Here is a 20,484-nt window from a genome sequence, read left to right on the forward strand (position 1 = left end):
AGAAAAGGATGTGGGTTTGAGAGGTATGTGTGCAGCAGTAGTCAGGGTGATGAGGAGAGGATTTGGAGGGATGTGGGGCTTGAGAGAGGGTGGTGCTGGAGGAGACAAGAATGGGATTCTTAGTATCTATTGATTTAGGCTCTTGAGAATTATCTGTACTCTTCCAGAAGGTTCTGTTTTGCTTTATTTCCAAATATGCAGGAGATGTAGCTTTTAAATGGTGCTTAGGGTTCAGCATTGCAAAAGGTCAGTCTTGGATATTACTGCACTGGGGGTGTGAGGGAAGAACACATCTATGGGAGCAGGGAGATGGGACATTAAATGGGCTCATTTTCAAAATTAATATGTTGGGCCCACACACTCATCTTGTAAGTGATAAAAATTCTGGAGGTCAATCTTTACCCTCAAGGATGCTTTGTATGGTCTTTACTCTTCCTCGGAGACAAAGGGAACTCCAAGGCAGTTAAAGCTGGGGCTTCATGTTGAATTCTAACTCCTGGCTGCAAACTGCACATGCTGAAACAAACATACTCCATTTGATCAAAACCAGTGTATGCTCTTTTAAGACACTCAGTTTTTCATAGAGGAAAAATGTTCCTGTCTAGCTGCAGGTGACATTTAAAACCCAACCTAGTATTTTTAAATATGACAAAGAAGAATACTAAATGAAAATAAGGATATTTGAGACTTGTCACAAGATTTAATTAGCCCACAGCCATACTAATGTTTCCACCAACTCTTTATGTGCATTTGGGTTTTACATTTAGACACAAAGAGAACTGCAGCCTGGCCTTGGACAGGTGTCACTATGGCCATGTGGAACTGAGATGAAGGTGAATTAATGAATGAGTCTAAGGAAAGATGTCAAATTAAGAAAGTTGGGGTAAGTGTTTAAAAATCTAGCTCTTTGTATAAAAAGAAATCCTTCATAAAATCTTTGTGACTGAAAAAGAGAAAACCAGCAATTTGGTTGAAAATATTTTGATGTCACATTTTTATACAAAAAAAAAAAATCCACAGGTGTGTTCCACAAGTGGGCAAACCAAGCACTTAACCAGTTGTTTGTTTTGAAGCACTTTGGATAATGTTCAACAGCTGTTTTTCTCCTCTGATTGTTCTTAAACACCAAATGCCAACTTTTAAAACCTTCACCTACGAACCAGAGTAAATGCTTGTTTCAGCTCCCAGCCCCTGGATTTGACATTGATTCTGTTTAAAGCAGATTTCAGAGAGCAGAGAATTTTTGGGTAAGAGAGCAGCTTGGTGCTAAGGAAACTGGAAAGCCCTTAGTGCTGTGCTGACGCCTCCATACTGCGCTGCTCGTGGTTTACACAGTGTGCAAACGGAGGAAGAGACATTTGTTCATGTACCTGATATTTGCTACACCTCCAACAAAAATAAACAAACTGTGTGCAGAGATCTTTCTTTTATTGCAAGAAAGATCATCAAGATGTAAAAATATTAGATGAGCTACATACCCTTAGTTATGTACTACACGTTGGACTGCACTGTTATGTAAGGGCAAAGTGTGTACAGATGTCCAGGGGAGAGGGAAAATGCTCCTTTTTGCACAGTATGTGTCCAGTTCCCAAATGTCAAGATATTCCCAGTGGCGAGAAGAAGGAGAACTTTTTACATTTAGTAACATTTATTTCTGCATTCGGTATCAAGTACATAAGTGCAAATATTCAGAGTCCATAATTAAGTCCATTAGGAACTACAGAGAATGTAATACAAATCGTAATAAATTGAACATGCTGGAACTTTCCAGTTACCATACATGTAAATCAGCCTGTCAATCCTTTACGACAAAAGTACTGGGTTTTGTTTTCTTTTTATCTTTTTTTGAGTTATACAAAACTGATTACCATAAGTACCGATTACTGTTTATTTTATTTGTGCTGGAAAACACTAAAACATCAGTCTACAATTCTATATAGTTAATAAAGATGAATCCAACCAGCAACCCAGTGACGTAGAAGCAATTTTAACTATTGCATCAAGTGCGCTAAGCAGGAAAGCCCCTAGCCACATGTAACATTAAAAGTTATAGAAGCAATGCCAATAGAAGAAGAAAAAACACTAAAAAAAAAAAAAAAATTAAATAAAGAGGTCAATATTATTTAGGCTCTCACCATCATGCACTTTATAAGCAACACAAAAAACCACATCTAGTACACTTTTCTCTTTACTATACTTTAGTGCTTGACACAAGTGATTGCAAATATTCTAAGTGCAGAAGCAGCAGGGGAAAAGCACTGCTTCTGAGTTTTATGTTTCTAAGATTATGGTGTCAAGAAAAAAAAAGAATGATAATTTTGCAGTAAAGTGTAAGAACAGAGCTGTTTTCACTCCAGATTTCCCCATTATGCACTACTGTAGTAGATGAATTCTTGATGTTTGCTTTACTCTGCCTTTCTCTTAGCACCTGGGATTTTAGCTTGAATCCTAAAAAATAAAGAAGAAAAAGAAAAAGGATTATATGGTGAGGCAGTTATTCCATTCCAGTGGTTCCCCACTTGGACTCTTATCCAGGGACAGTCTCTAGTCCATGTTCAGTGTGTTGTCTCAACAGGTGAATCAAAGTGCCATGAGAAACAGAAGCGATGCCCATCTAGGTGTTCTTAAAGCCCTGGTTTTCGGCAGTTCATGTAACCTTGGGATGTGTTCAGTGATATTCTCCCCCCAACATTATTTCTCCATGGTCTATTGTCTATAGAAAGCCAGGAAGGAAGTCTAAAAAATGAATTTTCAGTACAAAATTTCACCCAGGTCTTCTGCCTGTTCCATGGGGGTTTGAAACACTAAAGATCATGGTGCTTCCAGGTATTTTCTTTCTGTAACAGGGCATTGTTCTAACTCCCACTTTGGTCATTAATGCTATTAACTCCCCAAATGCAAAAAAACAGGCTTGGATTGGTCAGTGGGGAAGAGAATTAACTCATTCCTTCCTGTTTGTCCTGGCCAGGTGTGGACAGTGTGGACATCAGTCCACAATTGGGCTGCTCTGTCCATGGTTCCCTCAAAAGGCAGGAGAGGGGAGAGAAGGATGGAGTGCCTTAGTCTGCGCTCAGCTGGGAGGGTCTCCAGGGATCTGCCCTCCCTCAACCTCTCACTGTCCAGGATCTGGGGAGGACACCACTGATAGGACACAGTGTCTCCAGGACCAGCCAGGTCCCAGCCACCCCCAGGGCACCACAGCCTCACAGCAGGAGCTGTGGGGCAGTCAGCTGCTGAACTCACTTTGCCACGACCGTGTTTATGTGGGTCCGCACCAGCCCCAAGTATTGATCAATCTGTGCCTGCAAAGAGCAAGAGGAGACCAAGTCAATGAGGCAACAATGAGGCAGAGCCACCCAGACACCCCAAATGCACCGTGCAGACAGACCTACCTGGTACTTGTCATATACAACGGGGAGAGTAAACATAGACACCACAGCTGAGGACAAAAAGAGCACAGTGTTATGTTCCTGCAGATCAGATTCCTCCAGAGGAGAGACCTACTTCAGTGGCAAACACTTTATCGTGCCACTTGGTCAGCTGATCCACCAGGGAGCTTTGCATTAAAAATGCACTTTGCTCAAGCCTCCCAAATATGGAATTCCCCATTGCTCTGGGACTGGGAGCTGCAAAACCATAAACTGCAAAGTAGTTCTAGCAGGAGGGACAGTGTAATAGAACAGTGAATATTTACTGGGAAGGGAAATAAATGGTGGTGGTTTAGCTGAGGGGAAGGCATGCCAGGGATAACCTGTTTTGTCTAAGTCAAAATTGAGGGGGACTTCAAGTTAAAAATAGATTTTTAAAAGAAATGTTGATTTTTACCCATTATCAGAAGAGTCAGGCCATTGAAGAGGGCTCCCACGTAAGTCAGCAGCCACATTAGTACTGCAAACTAAATTAAAAATTGATCATTACATCACCTCCAGTGTCAGCATAAGAAGAAATTAGTTTGCTTAACTAGCTAACGTAACAGCACATTAGCCTTTTTTAATGTGGGAGTGGTTAAGTAAGGCACATTAGGAACTAGGTAGTTTTTCTAGGTGTATAAACCCTATTCTCCATTCTGCTTCTTGCCCTCTCAGCTGAGCTTTCACGTCTATTTAGAGCTTAAATTGCAGCCTTATAGGACTCTGCATTCAGAATGGTATAGGCAGATCTCTGCATCCAATTTTTATGATGGCAGAGGTCATCCCAAACAGGTTAACCAGAGCCCTGAACTGATAATCCCACTTGAGGCTGAGAGATGTGTACCTTTTCCTAAAATTCTTTACTAATTTAGGAGCCTAACCCATGTGTGCCCTCCTAATGATCTTCTCTTTGCTCTAAAGGACACCTGCTTCAGTGTAAGGCTAAAAATCAATAATTATTTCAGCAGGGAGTGAAAAAAGACCCTCATCCATAGCAGGAAATGCCACCAGTAGAGGAAATCAAGATTAACAGAGGGGAATATTATTTATAGCAAAGCAATAGAAAGCATAATGCAGGGATGCTTCTAGAACTGACATGGAGCTAAGCTGGTTCTGCAAATTTATCTTATTACCTATCAATACATTCAAATGCAGAGTGCCAAACCTCTAAAGTGCTGGAAACAAGCAGTTTTAAAATCAAAAAGCAGAACAACTTTCATATTTAGAACTACACAAAACTAGGTTTCATGACAACCCTGTCAACATGGGAAGCAGCTCTTTGAAATGTAGATTGATTCTCTAGAGAGGGGTTAAAAATATTTAAAGCAATCTTACTTTTAAAGAATCCACGAGGTCCTGAACGAGAAAGAGTCTCCTCAGCTCTTTGACTGTGCTGTTGACGTATAGCTGGAGACAATCTGTGTATTTCTGGATCTGGTCCTGTGAAAGATTCATCTCCATCTCCAAGTAGGCTCTGCCAGAAACACAGTCCCGTTACAAATCCAGGAAGTTTCCCCTGCTGTTCATGCTCGTAGCCATCCACCCCATCCTTCCCTCCTTCACAGACCTCATTTCTGTGTGCTGGAGCAACTTGTTCCCCTCCCTGCAGGCACAGGGCCACCAGCACACCCTCCTCACCTTGCATGATCCATCTCCCTGGGTGATTGCTGAGCTGGAGCTGTTTGCCTCCAGCCTCCCCCTCTTCCCACAGAGAGCCTGGTCTTGATGGGATTTCTCTCTTTTCCTCACCCAAAGAGGGATACAAATCTGACCTGGGAGATTTCCCCACAAATTTCTCTGCTGTTCTCTGAGTTACTCCCCCATACTGAGTTGCAGCTCAGAACTGACCCAAGTGAAGCAGAAGGAGCAGCACCTCAACAAGGCTCTTCTTCTCTGTGTCTGTGTGTGTTTGCAAACCACACCAGTTCCATGACCTGGTTTACCAACTTTTTGGCACATCAGAGGGGCAAGGATCACTGTTCTCATGGAGCAAACCCCCCAGACCTCGTAGAGAGTGGGGAGACACTGGCACCATCATTTAGATATTGGGTTGCTGGAGAAAAGATAGAGGTATTTTCCTTCTATGCCCAAGAGATTGTGCCCAGAAACAATGCTCTTTTTGCTTGCAGGTAAGCTGTATTATCACTAGCTCTAATGAAACTCTTTTTCTCCGTTTGCTTAAAATTTCCTGCATCTTTTTGAGAAAAAAACCCCCATGTCTTAGAGGACGATGATTTTTGTGGCGTTCTGTTTTTCTTTTTCTCTCCAGGATCTAAGCCAATAGAGCCTTACAATTTTTGAGATGCTGTGGAACAGAAAACATTATTATTTCCCGCTTTCTGAGCGAGAAGAGAATTTCATCCAGCACAAAAGCGGCACTTGGGCATCACTACAAAGCCACTCACTTGAAGGGGTGGCCCTCGTCCGTCTTCTGCACGGCCTGTAGGACCGATTTGTAGATTCTGAAGCTGATGGTGGCCGAGAGGCCGGCCAGGGCCAGGTAGGCCACGACGCTGACGACGCTGAACTGGGTCAGGGAGAAGAGCAGCAACAGGAGGCTGCCGAACACAATCCCTGTCTGCTTGATGTCACGCCAGTACAACAGGTCGATAGCTGGGGGGAGAAGACCAAATTGTTAAAGGTGGCTATCGAGGGTGGCCACCGTGGCCACTGGGACCCTCGGAGCGCTTGCAGGAGGGTGAGGGGAGCAGTGATGCTCCTGCTCACAGCAGCATCAACAGAAGCTCCTCAGCAGGAGCGGTGGAAGGGACTTGAGTGACGTGCTGAGGAAATTACAACCAATGACCTACTTGAAATCCTTGTTTTCCTTGTGCCTGTGCCTGGGTTAGATAAGATGGATGAATATCTCCAACCACAGCACGGTGGGTGGGTCTCTTGCAGCAGCAAGGCAAGTGCAAACTGGGGCTTGTGTTGTTGCTAAGGCTTTATGGAAGATTTCAACCTTCCTCTCATTTACTCAATCTGAAAATTCCAAATTTTTATTTCTTTTTTCACGAGTTCAAATGCCAAATGCTTGATCAAAGGGTTTTCCAGTTTCGGCTGTTGATAAATGAGTGAGAAAGTTTGGGGCTAGCCACTATAAACCACTTTCCCATTCAAAGTTCTGACAATTCAATTTTGTTATTTCATTAGTTTTGAGAAAGGAAGAGACTCCTGGCTTTACCACTGCTTAACAGTTCCATGAGTAGGAAACCATTTTTCAGGTAAGGCCTTCAAATACAGAATAAATCTCTTTTGCTACTCAATCCCACCATCTCAGAAATACTAAAAAGAAAAAAAAAAAAAAAGCTTTCTGCTTGTTATATAACTTCCCCCGTCCACAGGAGGTGCTGGTTAGAACAAAACAAGTGCATAAGACCCTTTTCAACTTGTGCATTTTTAGATTTGTTAAGCAGTTAGTTTTTACAGTGTTTTTCACCTACTTTGTATAGTTTTTTTCAGCCTCTCCAGCAAAAGATTTTAGCATCAGAGACAGCCACTAAAAAGCAAAATTTAATGAAAGGATTGTGGAATATCCAGTCCATAAAGGTGAATTTAATCTGTTTACACCCACAACCTGTTTCTGAGAGGACTCTTCATCCAGCCAGAGAACATGCTCATGACAATCTAAACAAAACAGCTTTAATTTCGCACACTGCACAAGTCCTCAAGAACAGCTTGAACACACCACCAGCCAAACAGATTTGAGAGATGCCACTTGTCAAATCATTCTGAACAAAGAGTAAATTCAGGAAAACTGCAATCTGTCAGGAAAAAAAAAAAAAAAGAAGTCACCAATACAAAAAGAAACAAAATTAATCCAGCCTCCTAGTCCTTATCATCTAATCTCCAAAAATTGTGAGTCACCACGGCATGTTTGCCTTGAGTCAATGAGTTACATTACTCATTACTGTTATACGTATTAGCCTGGCTTTACAGTGATGGGCTTGAATGCAAAAATTGGTGTTGTATTACTGAGCTCTCTTCTCTTTGTGCACCATTCACACCCAATTACATTCTCCATTAATATACACTCTATAATAACCTTTTGCTATTTTTAAGCATTCAGCACCAGACCTGTGATCATGAGCACACATGACTGGATCCTATGGGCTGCATGGAAGCCGTGGGACAAGGCACCTTGGTGCCTGTTTTGGGATCCTGGGTGCTGACTCCACAAAACAGGGACCAGTCTCTTACAGATACACGCCCATGTCTGCTTCCCGCAGAAACCCTGGCACAGGGAGTGGGGAATGCTCCAAAATGCAGTTACAGCATCCTCAGAGCACCTGTATGAGGAGGTTTAGCAGCAGACACAGCTGTACTGCAGGACCCAGCTGGAGCTCCACAGATTGCTCACAGTGCTGAGGCTCCATCCTGGCAAACCGTCCTTACAAAATGGCATCCAGAACACAAGCGTGCAGGTTTGGCTGTTTTTCATATTCTTTTTCAGTAAAGGTGCTGCAAAATCCTGCAGCACACAAATGGGTGCTTTCACCAGCATTTGGACAGGAGGTATTATATTTTCTGTGAAGGTGGTGAGGCCTTGGTACAGGTTCCCCACAGAAGCTGTGGCTGCCCCATCCCTGGAAGTGTTCAAGACCAGGTTGGATGGGGCTTGGCACAAGTAGAAGTTGTCCCTGCCCATGGCAGGAGGGTTGGAACAAGATGATCTTTAAAGTTTCTTCCAACCCAAACAATTCTATGATTCTGTGATTATTCACAAGATGATATTTTTTGTGCTCAAAAATTACTCTGTCAGAGGACAGTACTGGAAATTTATGCAAATCTGACTTTAAGTTACTTAAGTTTTCCATCACACAAACCCTCAACATTAAATTAAATAAGCCCAGGTGAGCTGGTGTATGTGGCACATCATCTGCTGATGACAGAAAAAGGACACATAGCAGGGGAAAACACTCCCTGGGACACGGGCAGTAGAGAGGCAAACAAATGAGAGCTGAGCCAAAAAATACAAACCTGACTCCAACAGACTTCCCTGAGTCAATCCCAATTAATTATAAGATCCAAAACGAGCAACTAAGCCTTTTTCTTTCAATGATCTTCCAACCCATACTCCTGCAGACTGGCAGTGGGCTGCATTCTCATGCAGAGAGATGCCAAACTGCATTTTCTCAGTCCCCTCAAACGGGAAGGTGCTGAGTTACTCAAGAGAGACTAGACCAGGTATGTGTATATCCTGAAAGCTGTCTGTTCCTGCCATGCAATGGCTGGGATATTTACTCAGCTGTATCAGGTAAGGAAAGGATCAGAGAGAGATGGACAGAGGCCAAGTGACACAGTTCTGGGGACATGCATGCACAAGGGAGGAGATGAAAAGCATCTGGCCTCTTTCTGCAGCCAAAGGAGACCTTGATGAGAGGGATCCTGTATCTTTTAGACCTGAGGCAAATATTCCCATGTGCATGGGAAAAAAAAAGTGCCAACAGCTAGTTGGAAAATCTCAGCATAGGAAAGGGAGATACAAGTTGAATGACTTTTACATGGCTCTCCCAGTGCCCAGGTCCAGCCTGGGAACACATTCCCCCCCACCCACGGCCTGCCAGATCTGCCAGGATTTTCAAGGGCAGGAAGCACATCTGCCTTCTCCTCACCTCCCTCGGAAGGATAGGGAGCTGCAGCACTGCTGCCCTCTCAAGCTGTTCGGGTGGGATTTGCTGCTCCTGCAGCCATTCCTCCTCCTCTCCCTTAAGGAGAAGGGGCTCAGCTGAACCTCTTTGCAAAAGGTGATACAGGAGGGAGGTGAATCTCACAGCTCCTTGGGCAGTGAAGGGGAAGAAGGAGAATCCAGAACTGGAAATCAGTGGAGACTTGGGGAGAATTTGGCTGACAGGCCTCAGGGATTTGAGCTGTATCAGCTCCCCATGAATTTAGATGCTGCTAAAAACACCTGAGCGACACCTTTCACAGCCATGTCTTCTCCTTCAGTTGCAGCTTCAGTCACTTCAAAGGCTTTTTACATTATTGGAATGGAATGGAATGGAATGGGAGAGCATAGCATAGCATAGCATAGCATAGAACAGCATCGAATAAGAATAGAATAGAATAGAATAGAATACAATAGAATAGAATAGAACAGGACTGACTATTTCAGTTGGGAGGCACTTACAACCATCACCTACTTTAACAGCCTGACCAATTCAGGGCTGACCAAAAGCTAAAGCATGTTGTTGAGGGCATTTTCCAAATGCCTCTGAAACACTGACAGGTTTGGGGCACTGACCATCTCTCTGGAAGCTTGTTCCAGGGTTTTACCACCCTCTTGGTAAAGAAATGCTTCCTCACTGAGACAGTAGTCAAACACATTTTTGTCCTACATTTCCTTACGTAAACAAATCTCCCTTAAAAGCAGGCAGAAGTGCACTGGGTGAAGAATGCACCAGCTGGGATCCTTTGCCTGGCTTCCTCAGAGTACCATTTTCTCCTGTAACCATTTACACCAGAGCCAAAATACCTGTCACATCAGTATCTGGTGCTGTAAATAGAGACCAAGGGGCAAAGGAATAAGAAATTTTCTCCTTGACCATCAGGTCAATCCAGCCTTGCATCAACCCTCCTCACACCCTTTCTTTTCCATTCTAAACAGGAACAAAAATTAAAGATGAGGTTGTCCACCACATTTATACATCTGCCTTGAGTTTCACCTCAGCCTACATTCATGTAAAACTGGTTAAGATACCAAATAACTCCTCCCAAATACTCTCTGACCCCATGGGTTTAATGTCTTTCACTAAGTATAACCAGTGTCTGAGCCTTTGCTGAAGGGCAGCTGCCTGTTCCTGCCTGCACCCCTTCCTTGGCATACTGAAGAGACAACCAGCCAGGCTCAGAGCAGCCTCCCCAGCACATGGGGACACAGTGGGAATGAGGATGACAGGGCCAGGAGCCGAGCTGGAACTGCAGCTTTCACACGCATACTCCTCTGCAGAGCCACTCACCAGCATACGCTGGCCCCACGCTTGGCCAGGCTGAGACAGCTTCCAGCCCAGCTCTAAGGTGGGTACAGCATTTCCCAGATAAATTAAAGGACAGAGGATCCCTCACAGCATGAATTAGCCACATAATAATTAAGTGCTTTGGTCAATCAGAAGGGAAAGGATAAAAGGTCCTAGTGTGGTGCAGGGTCCTGCAAGCGCTGGGTGTTTTACTGGGAGGGGGTGTGTGTGTGCACGGTGCCGCCCAGACCCCACCACAATGGCACAATTCTGAGCAATGCACGCTGAATATTCATGAGGCAGGAGGCTGGTGCCACGTGAGGCTGTCGATGTGTGATGTGCATGCAATTGGACAGGGGCTCAGTCTGTTTGGCTGAGCAAGATCCACTTCCAAGAGCCAAAACGCCAACTTCAAACCACCCAGTTTGCAGTGAGGATTTGCAAAAGGGGTTTGGGCATTGAAATCAGCCTTGGCTTCACTTGAGGGTTGCGCTCCTTCTGTTTTGAAAATCACTACTGTAAAATCCTGACCGTGCCCATTAACATGCAGAAGCTGTTCAGCTGTAGCTTTCCATGATCTCCCTTCAGCCTCCTGGAAGGAGGGAAGCAACATCACTTTGCCCTCTTTACAGTACAACTCACCAGAGGTCTGAGTCATTTGTGGAAGTATAAAAGGACTCTGGGTTTTGCCAGAACTGCCTCAGACTCAAAATTATTTGCATTTATTAAGGAAGACTTACCAGCCATCTTTAAGACAACAGTGCTGCAGGTCACTGCCACTGCCTTTGAAGAATTTTTCTGGAGAAGTGTGTCTGATGAGCTGTTTATCTGCAAGTATCGCCTGCTTGTGCTTTTTAACTCACAGCAGAACTTGCAAAATGTTACTCAAGTAGTCCTCTAGTAGAAAGATTTTTCAAGGGTGCCAAAACAGTGCTTTAAAGCCATACTTTATGGCAGAACCTCATCTGACTAAACTAATGGGATCCTGCACTTGGGTCCAACTCCCAGACTAGCAAAGGTGAACTCTATGGTACAAGAAACCACCTGTTAATATGAACAGCTGGTAAATACCCATGCTTATGGGGCAAGCTAAAATTAACCTGGGAAATGTAAGAAACAGTAGCAGCAGGCAGTGCTTGTGCCAGCAAGGAATGGCTCCCTAGTGCCTGAAAGCTCTCACAGCTCTTACCATGGCTTGCAGCAGAAAATGTTTCTGCTCCTCAGTATTTGCTGCCAAAAAAGCCCTAAGACAGATGTGGGGGCTGGAAAGGGCAGTGCCAAGGGAGACTAATTAAAAATGCTCCTGTATCCATTCTTCTCAGGACCTGGAAACACAAGGGCTGGGCTTTGATGGTTTACATGGTCCCCAGAAGCTTCATGGCAGCTGCAGGCCCAGCCTCCTGAGCAGAGATCCCAGAGGGAGAAGAGAGGATCCAAACCAACTTGTAGCTAAAATGTCCTCCTTCATGGTTATGTTTTCTAAAATACTTCTGAGGGAAAAATGGGGATCTTTCCATCCCATGTCTCAAAGAAAGCATTTTAGTATGAAAATCAATGATAGACCAAGCAGAGACTGGACAACTCAGGTCTTCCACAGCTTCTCCTCTGAAAATCTCTCTTCTCTCCTTTTGACTTTGCAAGTTTTTCCACTACTGCAACAACTGTGCAAATAGATCATGCATCAAGCAGGATTTCCATGGAAGTTAGAACAAAAAGTGTGAGCAAACCCCTGGTACCCAGCCTTCAAATGAGGCCCGTGGGCCTTGATGATTATATAAAAGGTTGTATGCTCTTTAGTACACTACTAACACCCTTGGAGGTGTTCAAGCTGCCCTCCCCACCATGGAGGTACCACCAGGCCTCCTGAGGAGCTAAAAATCAATGGGTTGTACAGCTTCACTCCCTATCTAGTAATAGTTTTTCAAGAGAAGTGAGAAAAATCTGTACACAGCCTTTACTTCTGTACACAATGTAATGTTACAGCTTCATAAATAGAAATGATTTCATAAGGCATTTTTCAGACCTTCTGGGAGTGAAAATATCAGGAAACACAATTTAAAAAAATTAAGAACAGTCTTGTTTATAGCATTGTCACAAAAGTATTTGACAACAAATATGACAATACTGTAGGTTTTGGAGTAAAAATAAATATTGCTCGTACTCAAAGCAAGCCCAGTTTGCAGCTTTAACCACAGGACAGGCTTTCCCTCTCCTCTCTGGTGAAGGATCCAATGTGGACATTGCTCTCCTCCCCACAACAGATTTGATTCTAATGTAATACAGATGGATACACAGTTTAATGAGCAGTCTGGTGCCTTCAGGAGACTGCTGTGATGAACAGCAGAGCCAAGACAGAGTATCTCTGCTGTTTCATGAGGTGTACCTCCTGACCCTCCATCTTCATCCTTGAGGAATTTCTCCATACCTCTACCTCTTGTACACACTCTGACCATTAAATTCCTGTCCTCAGTTCAGCTTTATATCTTTATCATCCACCTGTTTCGAGACTTAACTTAAAAGTTCAGACCTTCTTGGTCCCCAGAGTCTGATGAGAGGAGACCTGGAACAAGAATAGGATCAGGGAAAAGGAAAACCTTGGCACATACATGCCCTCCATGTTATATCCTACAACATCTGCAAGATCAAGACGTGAGCAAAAAAGTATTGATTGATTGCCTTGTGTGAGGCACCAGAGTAGGCTTGGGTAGACAGAAGAGGACTGGCAGTAAAAGAGGATTGCCAGTAAAAAACCAACCCTACAACCACACCACACACAAGTCTACTGTAGCATTTATTACTACTAATTATTAATGATGATGTGATTGGTGCTGCTATTAATCATTATGCTGTTGTTATTTTCATGTGAGAGATGCTTTAAGACCAGGATTGAGCACAGCAACAGGAGAAACACACAACTCCTGCTCATCAAATTGTATCACTGCCTGCCTTGGCCAGTTTCTGTGGAGGATGTTATGGCTCTCACCTTAAGTGGGCAGAAACCAAGGAGGCCAAGCAGAGCCCTTGAATGCAGTCTCTGAGTGCACATAATGCCATGGAAATGTTAAGAGTTTCCCAAGATACTCTTGGACCAAAGGAATAGACCTGGACTTTCTCTTAGACTCTATCCAAACGTTTTAAAATCTGCAGATTTTCAAAATGAGTGGTTCAGGTTTATGGTATTTATAATTAAATACGATGTGGAGAAAGTATCCCTTCTGATATCAAAAAAGCCTCACCAGAACTCACTTTCCAGACCCCTAATGAGAACAAAAGCAGTCCTCCAATACTGCCTTCAGCTATTGCCCCACCATCACCCTCTTGATGGAGTTTAAATGAATCCTCAGGGAATACCTTAAAATACTCTTACTTTGGGATAATTTTCACCTTGTTCTGGCAATGAAAGAATATTGTCCATCAGTTCTTAAAAGACATGGCTCTGAGCAACCTGCTCTGGTGGAAGATGTCCCTGGCCATGGAAGGGGGGTTGGAACTGGATGGTCTTTAGGGTCCCTTCCATCCCAAACCATTCCGTGATTCTGTGATGGTACAGCAGGTGTGCAGAGCACAGATTTTTTTTTTTTTTTTTTTTTTTTTTTCCCATCAACAGGAACGTGCTAGAAGAAGAATTGATACAATTTCTGTATCAGTGACAAAAAAAATGAAAGCAAATCTGAAAGTGGTAAATAATCTTGACAAATTTCCTTCAAACTTCACAGGAAATCATCTGTCAAATTAGGAATTAAATTCCCCCTAATTTGGTCTAGTTTTATGAAACTATTAGCTAAATTGGTTACAGCAAGTGATCACTTGGTTCCAAGGTTTTAACCCTACCAAGATCCAACATAAGAACCAAATACTGGGACAGATCTTTATCAGGTGGACCCCAGCTGAGAGATCAGCCCACAATATTTTCAGGAAAGCACCGAAGGCACCAACTGGCTGAAGTTATATTCTCATTATAAAGCTGTAATTAGACTTCACAACTGTCAATAAGATTACAGATTAACAGCATGCAACCATGTTATTGCCATCGAAATTCTTTATCAGTCTTAAAGTGGGGAGCATCACCATGAACAGTTGCTACAGCTTCCCATCACCCTTTGGAAACCAATGGATATACCAATCAAGTAAGGAAGCTGGCTGTCTGAAAACAGCTGCCAAGAAAATGATAATCAGTAACTGCAGTCCCAGCAGAGCTATGTCAACTAGATGGATTTGATGAAGTCTGCAGTCCTTTTCCACATTAAGTTATAATTATGTAGTGGTGGCTAAACCATGACAAATTATAATGTGGGTAATACTTAGGATCATTTCTATGAACAGTTCACGGGCCCGTGTCTGTGGATCTTTACATTTTTCTTTTTCAACACCTCTCACAGAAGGTTAAAGCCTGACACTTATGACCACCCAAGAGCTGGCATGTAGAAGGAAGAGTGGAAAAGGGAATATTCATGAGGACCAGTGTACTGACATCAAATAACTCCACCCAGCTGGGGTGCAAACTTGGGCACTGATCTCTTCTCTCTGTTGACCAGTGACAGGACCTGAGGGAATGGCTGGAGCTGTGTCAGGGGAGGTTTAGGCTGGATATTAGGAAAAGGTTCTCACCCAGAGGGTGGTTGGACACTGGAACAGGCTCCCCAGGACAGTGGTCACAGCACCACACCTGACAGAGTTCAAGGAGCATTTGGACAATGCTCTCAGGGTGGGATTGTTGGGGTGTCCAAGAAATTGGACTCTGATGATCGTAGTGGGTCCCTTCCAACTCAGGATATTCTGTGGTTCTATGTCCTTCCTAATCCAGAGAAACCTCTCCATCAGTGTGTGAACCTGTGTTCTGCTGAGCTGAGTCCCTGGGGAAGGCACAGGGAGCTGCTCCTCCACCTGAAGCTGAAGGCTGCCCTTGCCCAGCAGCTCCCAGCGGGAAGCTGCGCTCTCTGTCACACACTCGTGTCACACACACAGCTGCCACTGGCCATAGGCTGTTCCTCCAAGGCCCACAGCCACCAGCACGCCCAGGTGGGGACATTTCTCCTCACACTCATGCATTATGCATGGCTCCATCCCAGCCTGCTTCAAATGCATCACCTTCCAGTGCGGACATGACTTGGGCGTGGAAGTCGCTGCAATTCCCCAAAGCCACCCATGCTAACGTTATGAATGAAGCAGACGCCCAGCAGGGGTGAATTACTGTCCTGCCCACCCAAGGACTGGATCACAATCTACCTTTGCTCTAATCCCACTGTACCTGCAGGATGGGCAGGTAAAAACCAGTATTTCTAAATGTGTGCAGCAGCAGCAGCAGTTGATTCACTGCAAGGGAAGTAACAGTACCTTGACTGAGTGGGGCAAAGTCAAAGCTTCACCAAGAGTCTCTGCAGCTTCTTGGGATCCCCACCCAATTTGACACCAATTACAAATACTACATGATCAATTCAATGATACAGTTAGTTACAGGCTTGGTTGTTTAGTAATCAAAACTTTTGTTAACCTCATTGTTGTATCTGCACAATTTCAGTAAGAATATGCTCTGTATTTACTGAGGTTTCTCTCTGCATCTGTTACACTCACAGACACATTCCAGACTTTTCAGGGAGGAACCATAATTCCACTGACAACCAAGATGGCAAAATTATACAACTCCAGATTTGCACAAAACTGATATTCCAGGTTGAGACAGAGACAACATGAATAATAGATATTAAAGGAATCAATGAATCATCTTTAGTCTTCATTCTTCTGAATTTTAAATTTCCTCTATTTTATCTGGGACTGATCAAAGAATTTTGATGACAGAAATAATATTCTATGGCTATTTCATGTTTTCTGCAGGAACACTTTGGAATCATAAAGCACCACCCAAGGAAAAGAAAAAAAATATGCAAATACTGGTGGAAGCGAGGCAAGTGATTTATTTTAACTGCGTTGATTTTTTCAGACCTGGGATTTTTTTTCAAATCAGCATGGGACACATTGTGTCATTCAATTTTCATCAAATCTACCCCACTTTCAAAAAGGAAAGCACTAAAGGAGAGAAGCCCCACTATTACTATTAATTATTAACTAAACAACAGCAGCATGCCCTTCGTTATTCCCCTTTTTTAATTTATGAATTTTTTTTTTTCTGATAAAGAAAGGAAATACTCCATTTGGTTCTAAAAACAGGTGGTTCAGCAAACTGACTCAGCAAATCAATATTTTCATAAGAATCAGCAAAATATTGAGCATTTTTAAAGAAAAACCCAAACCCAAACCCCACCCTACAAGGAAGTTTATCTGCAAAGCTCAGATGAAAAGACCCTGAAGTTAGTTCATAACTCTCCTATATAAGCTGAATGGATCCCACAAACGTAGGGAAAACCCTTGCCTTTCATTTCGGTGTGGAAAGCCGGAGCTGCTGGAGCCTGGCATTTAACAGGTGCATCTGTTTACTTTCCAGCTACTCATCTTCCTTAAAAAAACTTCAGTTCCTAAATACAATTAGATGCTGAATTGAGATTGCAAAAATATCAAGCCCCCTAAAGACAAGAGTCTGAAAGGTCTTCCCATCCCCACCCCTCCCCAAAAAGCACTTTAGGAAGGTTTTCCAGCTTCTGTTACATCGAGCTGCGTTTATCAAACTATGTCTGCAAGCATCCTGGACCCTTTAATGAGATGATGCTATGGAGTAATCTCTCTCCCAGGGACCCTGCTGTGAGCATCAGCATCATGAACTGACTATTCAGCGTAAACATGCACCTTAAAATTAAAAAATACATCCAAACAAAGCCTGCCCGAAGCAGCCCCAGCCCGCCTGGCAGGATCAGCCGCTAGCTTTTCTCCCTCTAATCTGCCCACCGAGCAGCGTCACAGAGACTGTCTTTTATCAAAACAAAGGCTGGATGCTGGCGGGGAAGTGTGAAGCCGACTAAAAATGGCTGAAAAGCTGTCCAAGGCACCCGGGAAGGTGGCCAGCCCCACCCAGCGCAGACACCGACCCGCTCAAAATATGCTGAAAATCAGCCCAAAAGGGAGATGCCATTGTTCCCTTCGCCTACGCGGCAGCGAGACAACACCACCGCAATATTTTACCCCCGAACGAGTGCTCAGGAGCATAATGAAAGGGTTTTTTGGGTTTTTTTTTAAGCAATCCTAGAGCAAAGTAGGAAGCGGGGGGCCATCCCGCGGTGCCCCGGCGCTGTCGCCCTCCTTGCCGAAGCTGCGTTTTCTTTGTGTGACACAAGGCTAAGCCTGGCTCTGGGTGTGTCCGTGGGCAGGAGGCACCCAGGAGCCCAACGCCGCCACCTCCAACCCTCGCCAGCCCCAGCGGGCACCAATGCACCGTCACCCGGCTTCCCTAAAGCCCGAAAGGTAGGAAATCATGCCAGCGATATCCCGACGGAGAGAGTCGAGGATGAGGAATGACGCCGCTAACGGCAAGGGCGGATGCTTTGGGAATGAGCTGTAAGGTGGGAAGGGAGGACCTGTATCCTGGATGCTTTCAGGGTGAGACACCTGGGGATGGGAGAAAATGCATGCCAAGAACAGAAATAAGGGCTTTTAATCTTTCTTTCTTAAATTACCCCCAAAGAAAAGCTTCGCGGGGAGGGAGAGGAAACAGCATGCAAAGGCCCACAGGTGAACAATGCAAAAATGGATGGATCCTGCCTTTGCCTCCTCTGCCATGCAGTCCTCCTAGCATGCAACACTAGAATAGATATAATACCCTGACATTTCCAGTTGCTCCAAAGACAGTCCATCTTGGTGGAATCGGCACTGGCTTGCATCTCGGAGAGCTGAGGGATTGCCGGTCCTTTCGTCGGAGGCACTGCGTTACCAGTCAGGCATTCCCGAGCATGGGTGGGTTAGTGGGTATCGCTCCCGTCTCCCCGCTCGGCTCCGGACTGATGCTGTAAGCAGCACAGGCGGAGGGGGAGGGCATATTGTACGCGCTGCGGTCTCCACTGCAGCAAATCAGCAGTGTGATGTGGTTGCCCTAGGGAGCAGGCTCCTTTGAAAAGGGGATGCAGTCCCTTTTCAAATCAAAAGCTTGCGCTCGGGCGGCTTAGCCTCCTAAGCCATGGAAATGGTTAAGGCAACCTGATGGCAAAGAAATAAAACCAAATTGGGTGTGGGTAGAGGGGGGGGGTGATGAGGGGTGAGCAGTGTTTGCTATGTGTCTGTACGGTTGTGACTGCTCGTGTTCCAGAAATTTCTTGACAGTGATGGAATCTGGTGTTTTTTTCTTTTTTTCTTGTCCCCTTTTTTTTGGTTTGTTTTTGTTTTGATTTTGTGTTTTGGTTTGGTTTTTTTTGTTTTGTTTTGTTTTTTTTTGTGAAGGCCAAATTTCACACAACCCCTCCGGGTTTTGATGCCTCCCTCTCCTCTGCCCAGCTGGGTGGGGTCGGGGAGCAGGCAGGAAAAAAACAAGGTCAGGATCCAAGCCCTACACAGCAGCCCCTATTTTGCTACTTTTTTTTTTCAAAACCCTGCGGGCACGGGGTGACCCGTGTGGCCCCCCCGTGCCAAGCCCTGCCACACCAGGGTGCTGAGGAATCCCAGTTGCACCCAGGTTTGGGTGTGCAGGGAACAAATGCTGCCTCCTCTCGCTGCCCAAAATGCTGCATGAACCAGGATTTGAGGTGTAAGAGTCCAGGAATACAGGACAATTTGTGAAAGGCCCACTAATAGCTGAATTTTAACATGGGCCCCAACACTCCTGCACCAGCAGGACACGGCCTGTGCCTCAGTTTCCCCACCAATAAACTATTATGAATAGCCTTGCAGAGACATCATAACCATGCAATGGTCACACTTGGCAGACATTGGGAAACAAAACCCTTTGCCACTCAACCTGTTCACATTTTCAGATTTTGGGGTGGCTAGTATTATTAAGAAACTCCCCAAAAAGTCACCCCATTTCACTGGAGAGTGACCTGAGATACAGTGTACCAGACTATGTCCAGTCATTTTGGGCAGAATGACCCCAGCTGGGGACCTGTCAGCTCTGAAGCTGGATTTAAACCTTTAGATCGTGACAGTTCATTAAATAACTTCACTTTAGCTGTGTTTTACTGAATTTTGGTTTTTTATGTGGAAATAGACACCAACACAGACACAGTGGGTCATGTACCCATCAGCATGGGGAATAGAGTTTGAGCCCCTCTGCTCTTTTGGCTGCAAAAAGAAAAGATCTTTAATACCTGAGTTAAGAGATATCTCCTCCAACTGGGAGTAGTCACTTATCCTGCCCTCAGGTAACTCATCTTACAGAAGAAAGCCAAAATTTAAGGAGATAGTATTATTTTACTCTTTACCTAGGAAACTCTGCTGAGAATACAGAGGCCAACAGCTACTGTTCATGTTCCTAAACCATCCCTGAGATCCCCTAAAACACTTGCTTAGGCTTGAACCCAGCACCTTTATTCCCCTAATGGGGAAATAATTAACTAATTGGGGCAGAACTGGCTTCAACTGTCATTGTATACAGTAAGATTAAACCATCTACAATGTTACAAATCTGGGTTTTGTGTTCTCCCTGCCTTTGTTTAAAAAAAAAAAAAAAAAGGAAGAAAGAGTTCGGCAAGGGAGGATTTCTTAAGCATGGACTCATTGGTTTAGACCCTCTGCAAGAGCAGGAAATATCCCTATTGATACATTTTGCCCTGCAAACTCTTCACAGCTCTGCCATAGGGTTTCCAGCACCAAGCCATAATATGAAGTATTTACAAGCAGTGTGTATAAAACAGAGACATAATTCAAATAAAACTTCTACATCCTTGTCCCTGGAATAGCCACAGACACCCCAAACATAGTGCATAGGTGAAATTCATGGCTGCTGGGCACGTACCACCAGCAACACAGCAGTGAGAAGGTAAAATATCTCTGTTTGGTCTCGCTATAACCCACATTTTTCAGTCAAGTATAAAGGACAAATTCCCCTTGGACAGAAGAATGGTCCCTGTACATTTACTATTCCAATAATGATTTCTCCTTGCCTTTATTGTTGGTGAGAATTTTTCTTGCCTCAGACTTCAAGTATCCATTTCCTCTTCCAGGCTACCAAAATGAATCACACCATCAGGCTTCCTGTTTAAATTCTTACTCCCTTTAGGAAAAGTGTCTCTTCAGACCTGGCC

The 20,484-nt window shown here is 44.2% G+C and overlaps 1 protein-coding gene across 2 annotated transcripts in view; it reads right to left on the bottom strand.

The window, feature by feature from the left end:
- Window positions 1–1,626: 1,626 nt before the first annotated feature.
- The window catches only part of RTN1 (reticulon 1), a 118,087-nt gene continuing 99,229 nt past the window's right edge, over window positions 1,627–20,484 (bottom strand). Inside the window, exons 1-7 of one of the 2 annotated variants that reach the window (XM_010391940.4) lie at window positions 18,072–18,487; window positions 5,816–6,023; window positions 4,746–4,884; window positions 3,826–3,895; window positions 3,393–3,439; window positions 3,244–3,302; window positions 1,627–2,448 (exon numbers count right to left, since the gene is read on the bottom strand). In XM_010391940.4, the coding sequence (XP_010390242.1) occupies window positions 2,406–2,448; window positions 3,244–3,302; window positions 3,393–3,439; window positions 3,826–3,895; window positions 4,746–4,884; window positions 5,816–6,023; window positions 18,072–18,132 (627 nt within the window). In that variant the 5' untranslated portion in view covers window positions 18,133–18,487 and the 3' untranslated portion in view covers window positions 1,627–2,405. Of the gene's footprint in view, window positions 2,449–3,243; window positions 3,303–3,392; window positions 3,440–3,825; window positions 3,896–4,745; window positions 4,885–5,815; window positions 6,024–18,071; window positions 18,488–20,484 lie in introns of those variants that run through there. The other variant, XM_039552416.1, reaches the window with a different exon arrangement.

The sequence above is a fragment of the Corvus cornix genome, chromosome 5 (genome assembly GCF_000738735.6).
Source record: "Corvus cornix cornix isolate S_Up_H32 chromosome 5, ASM73873v5, whole genome shotgun sequence".
Lineage (NCBI taxonomy): Eukaryota > Metazoa > Chordata > Aves > Passeriformes > Corvidae > Corvus > Corvus cornix.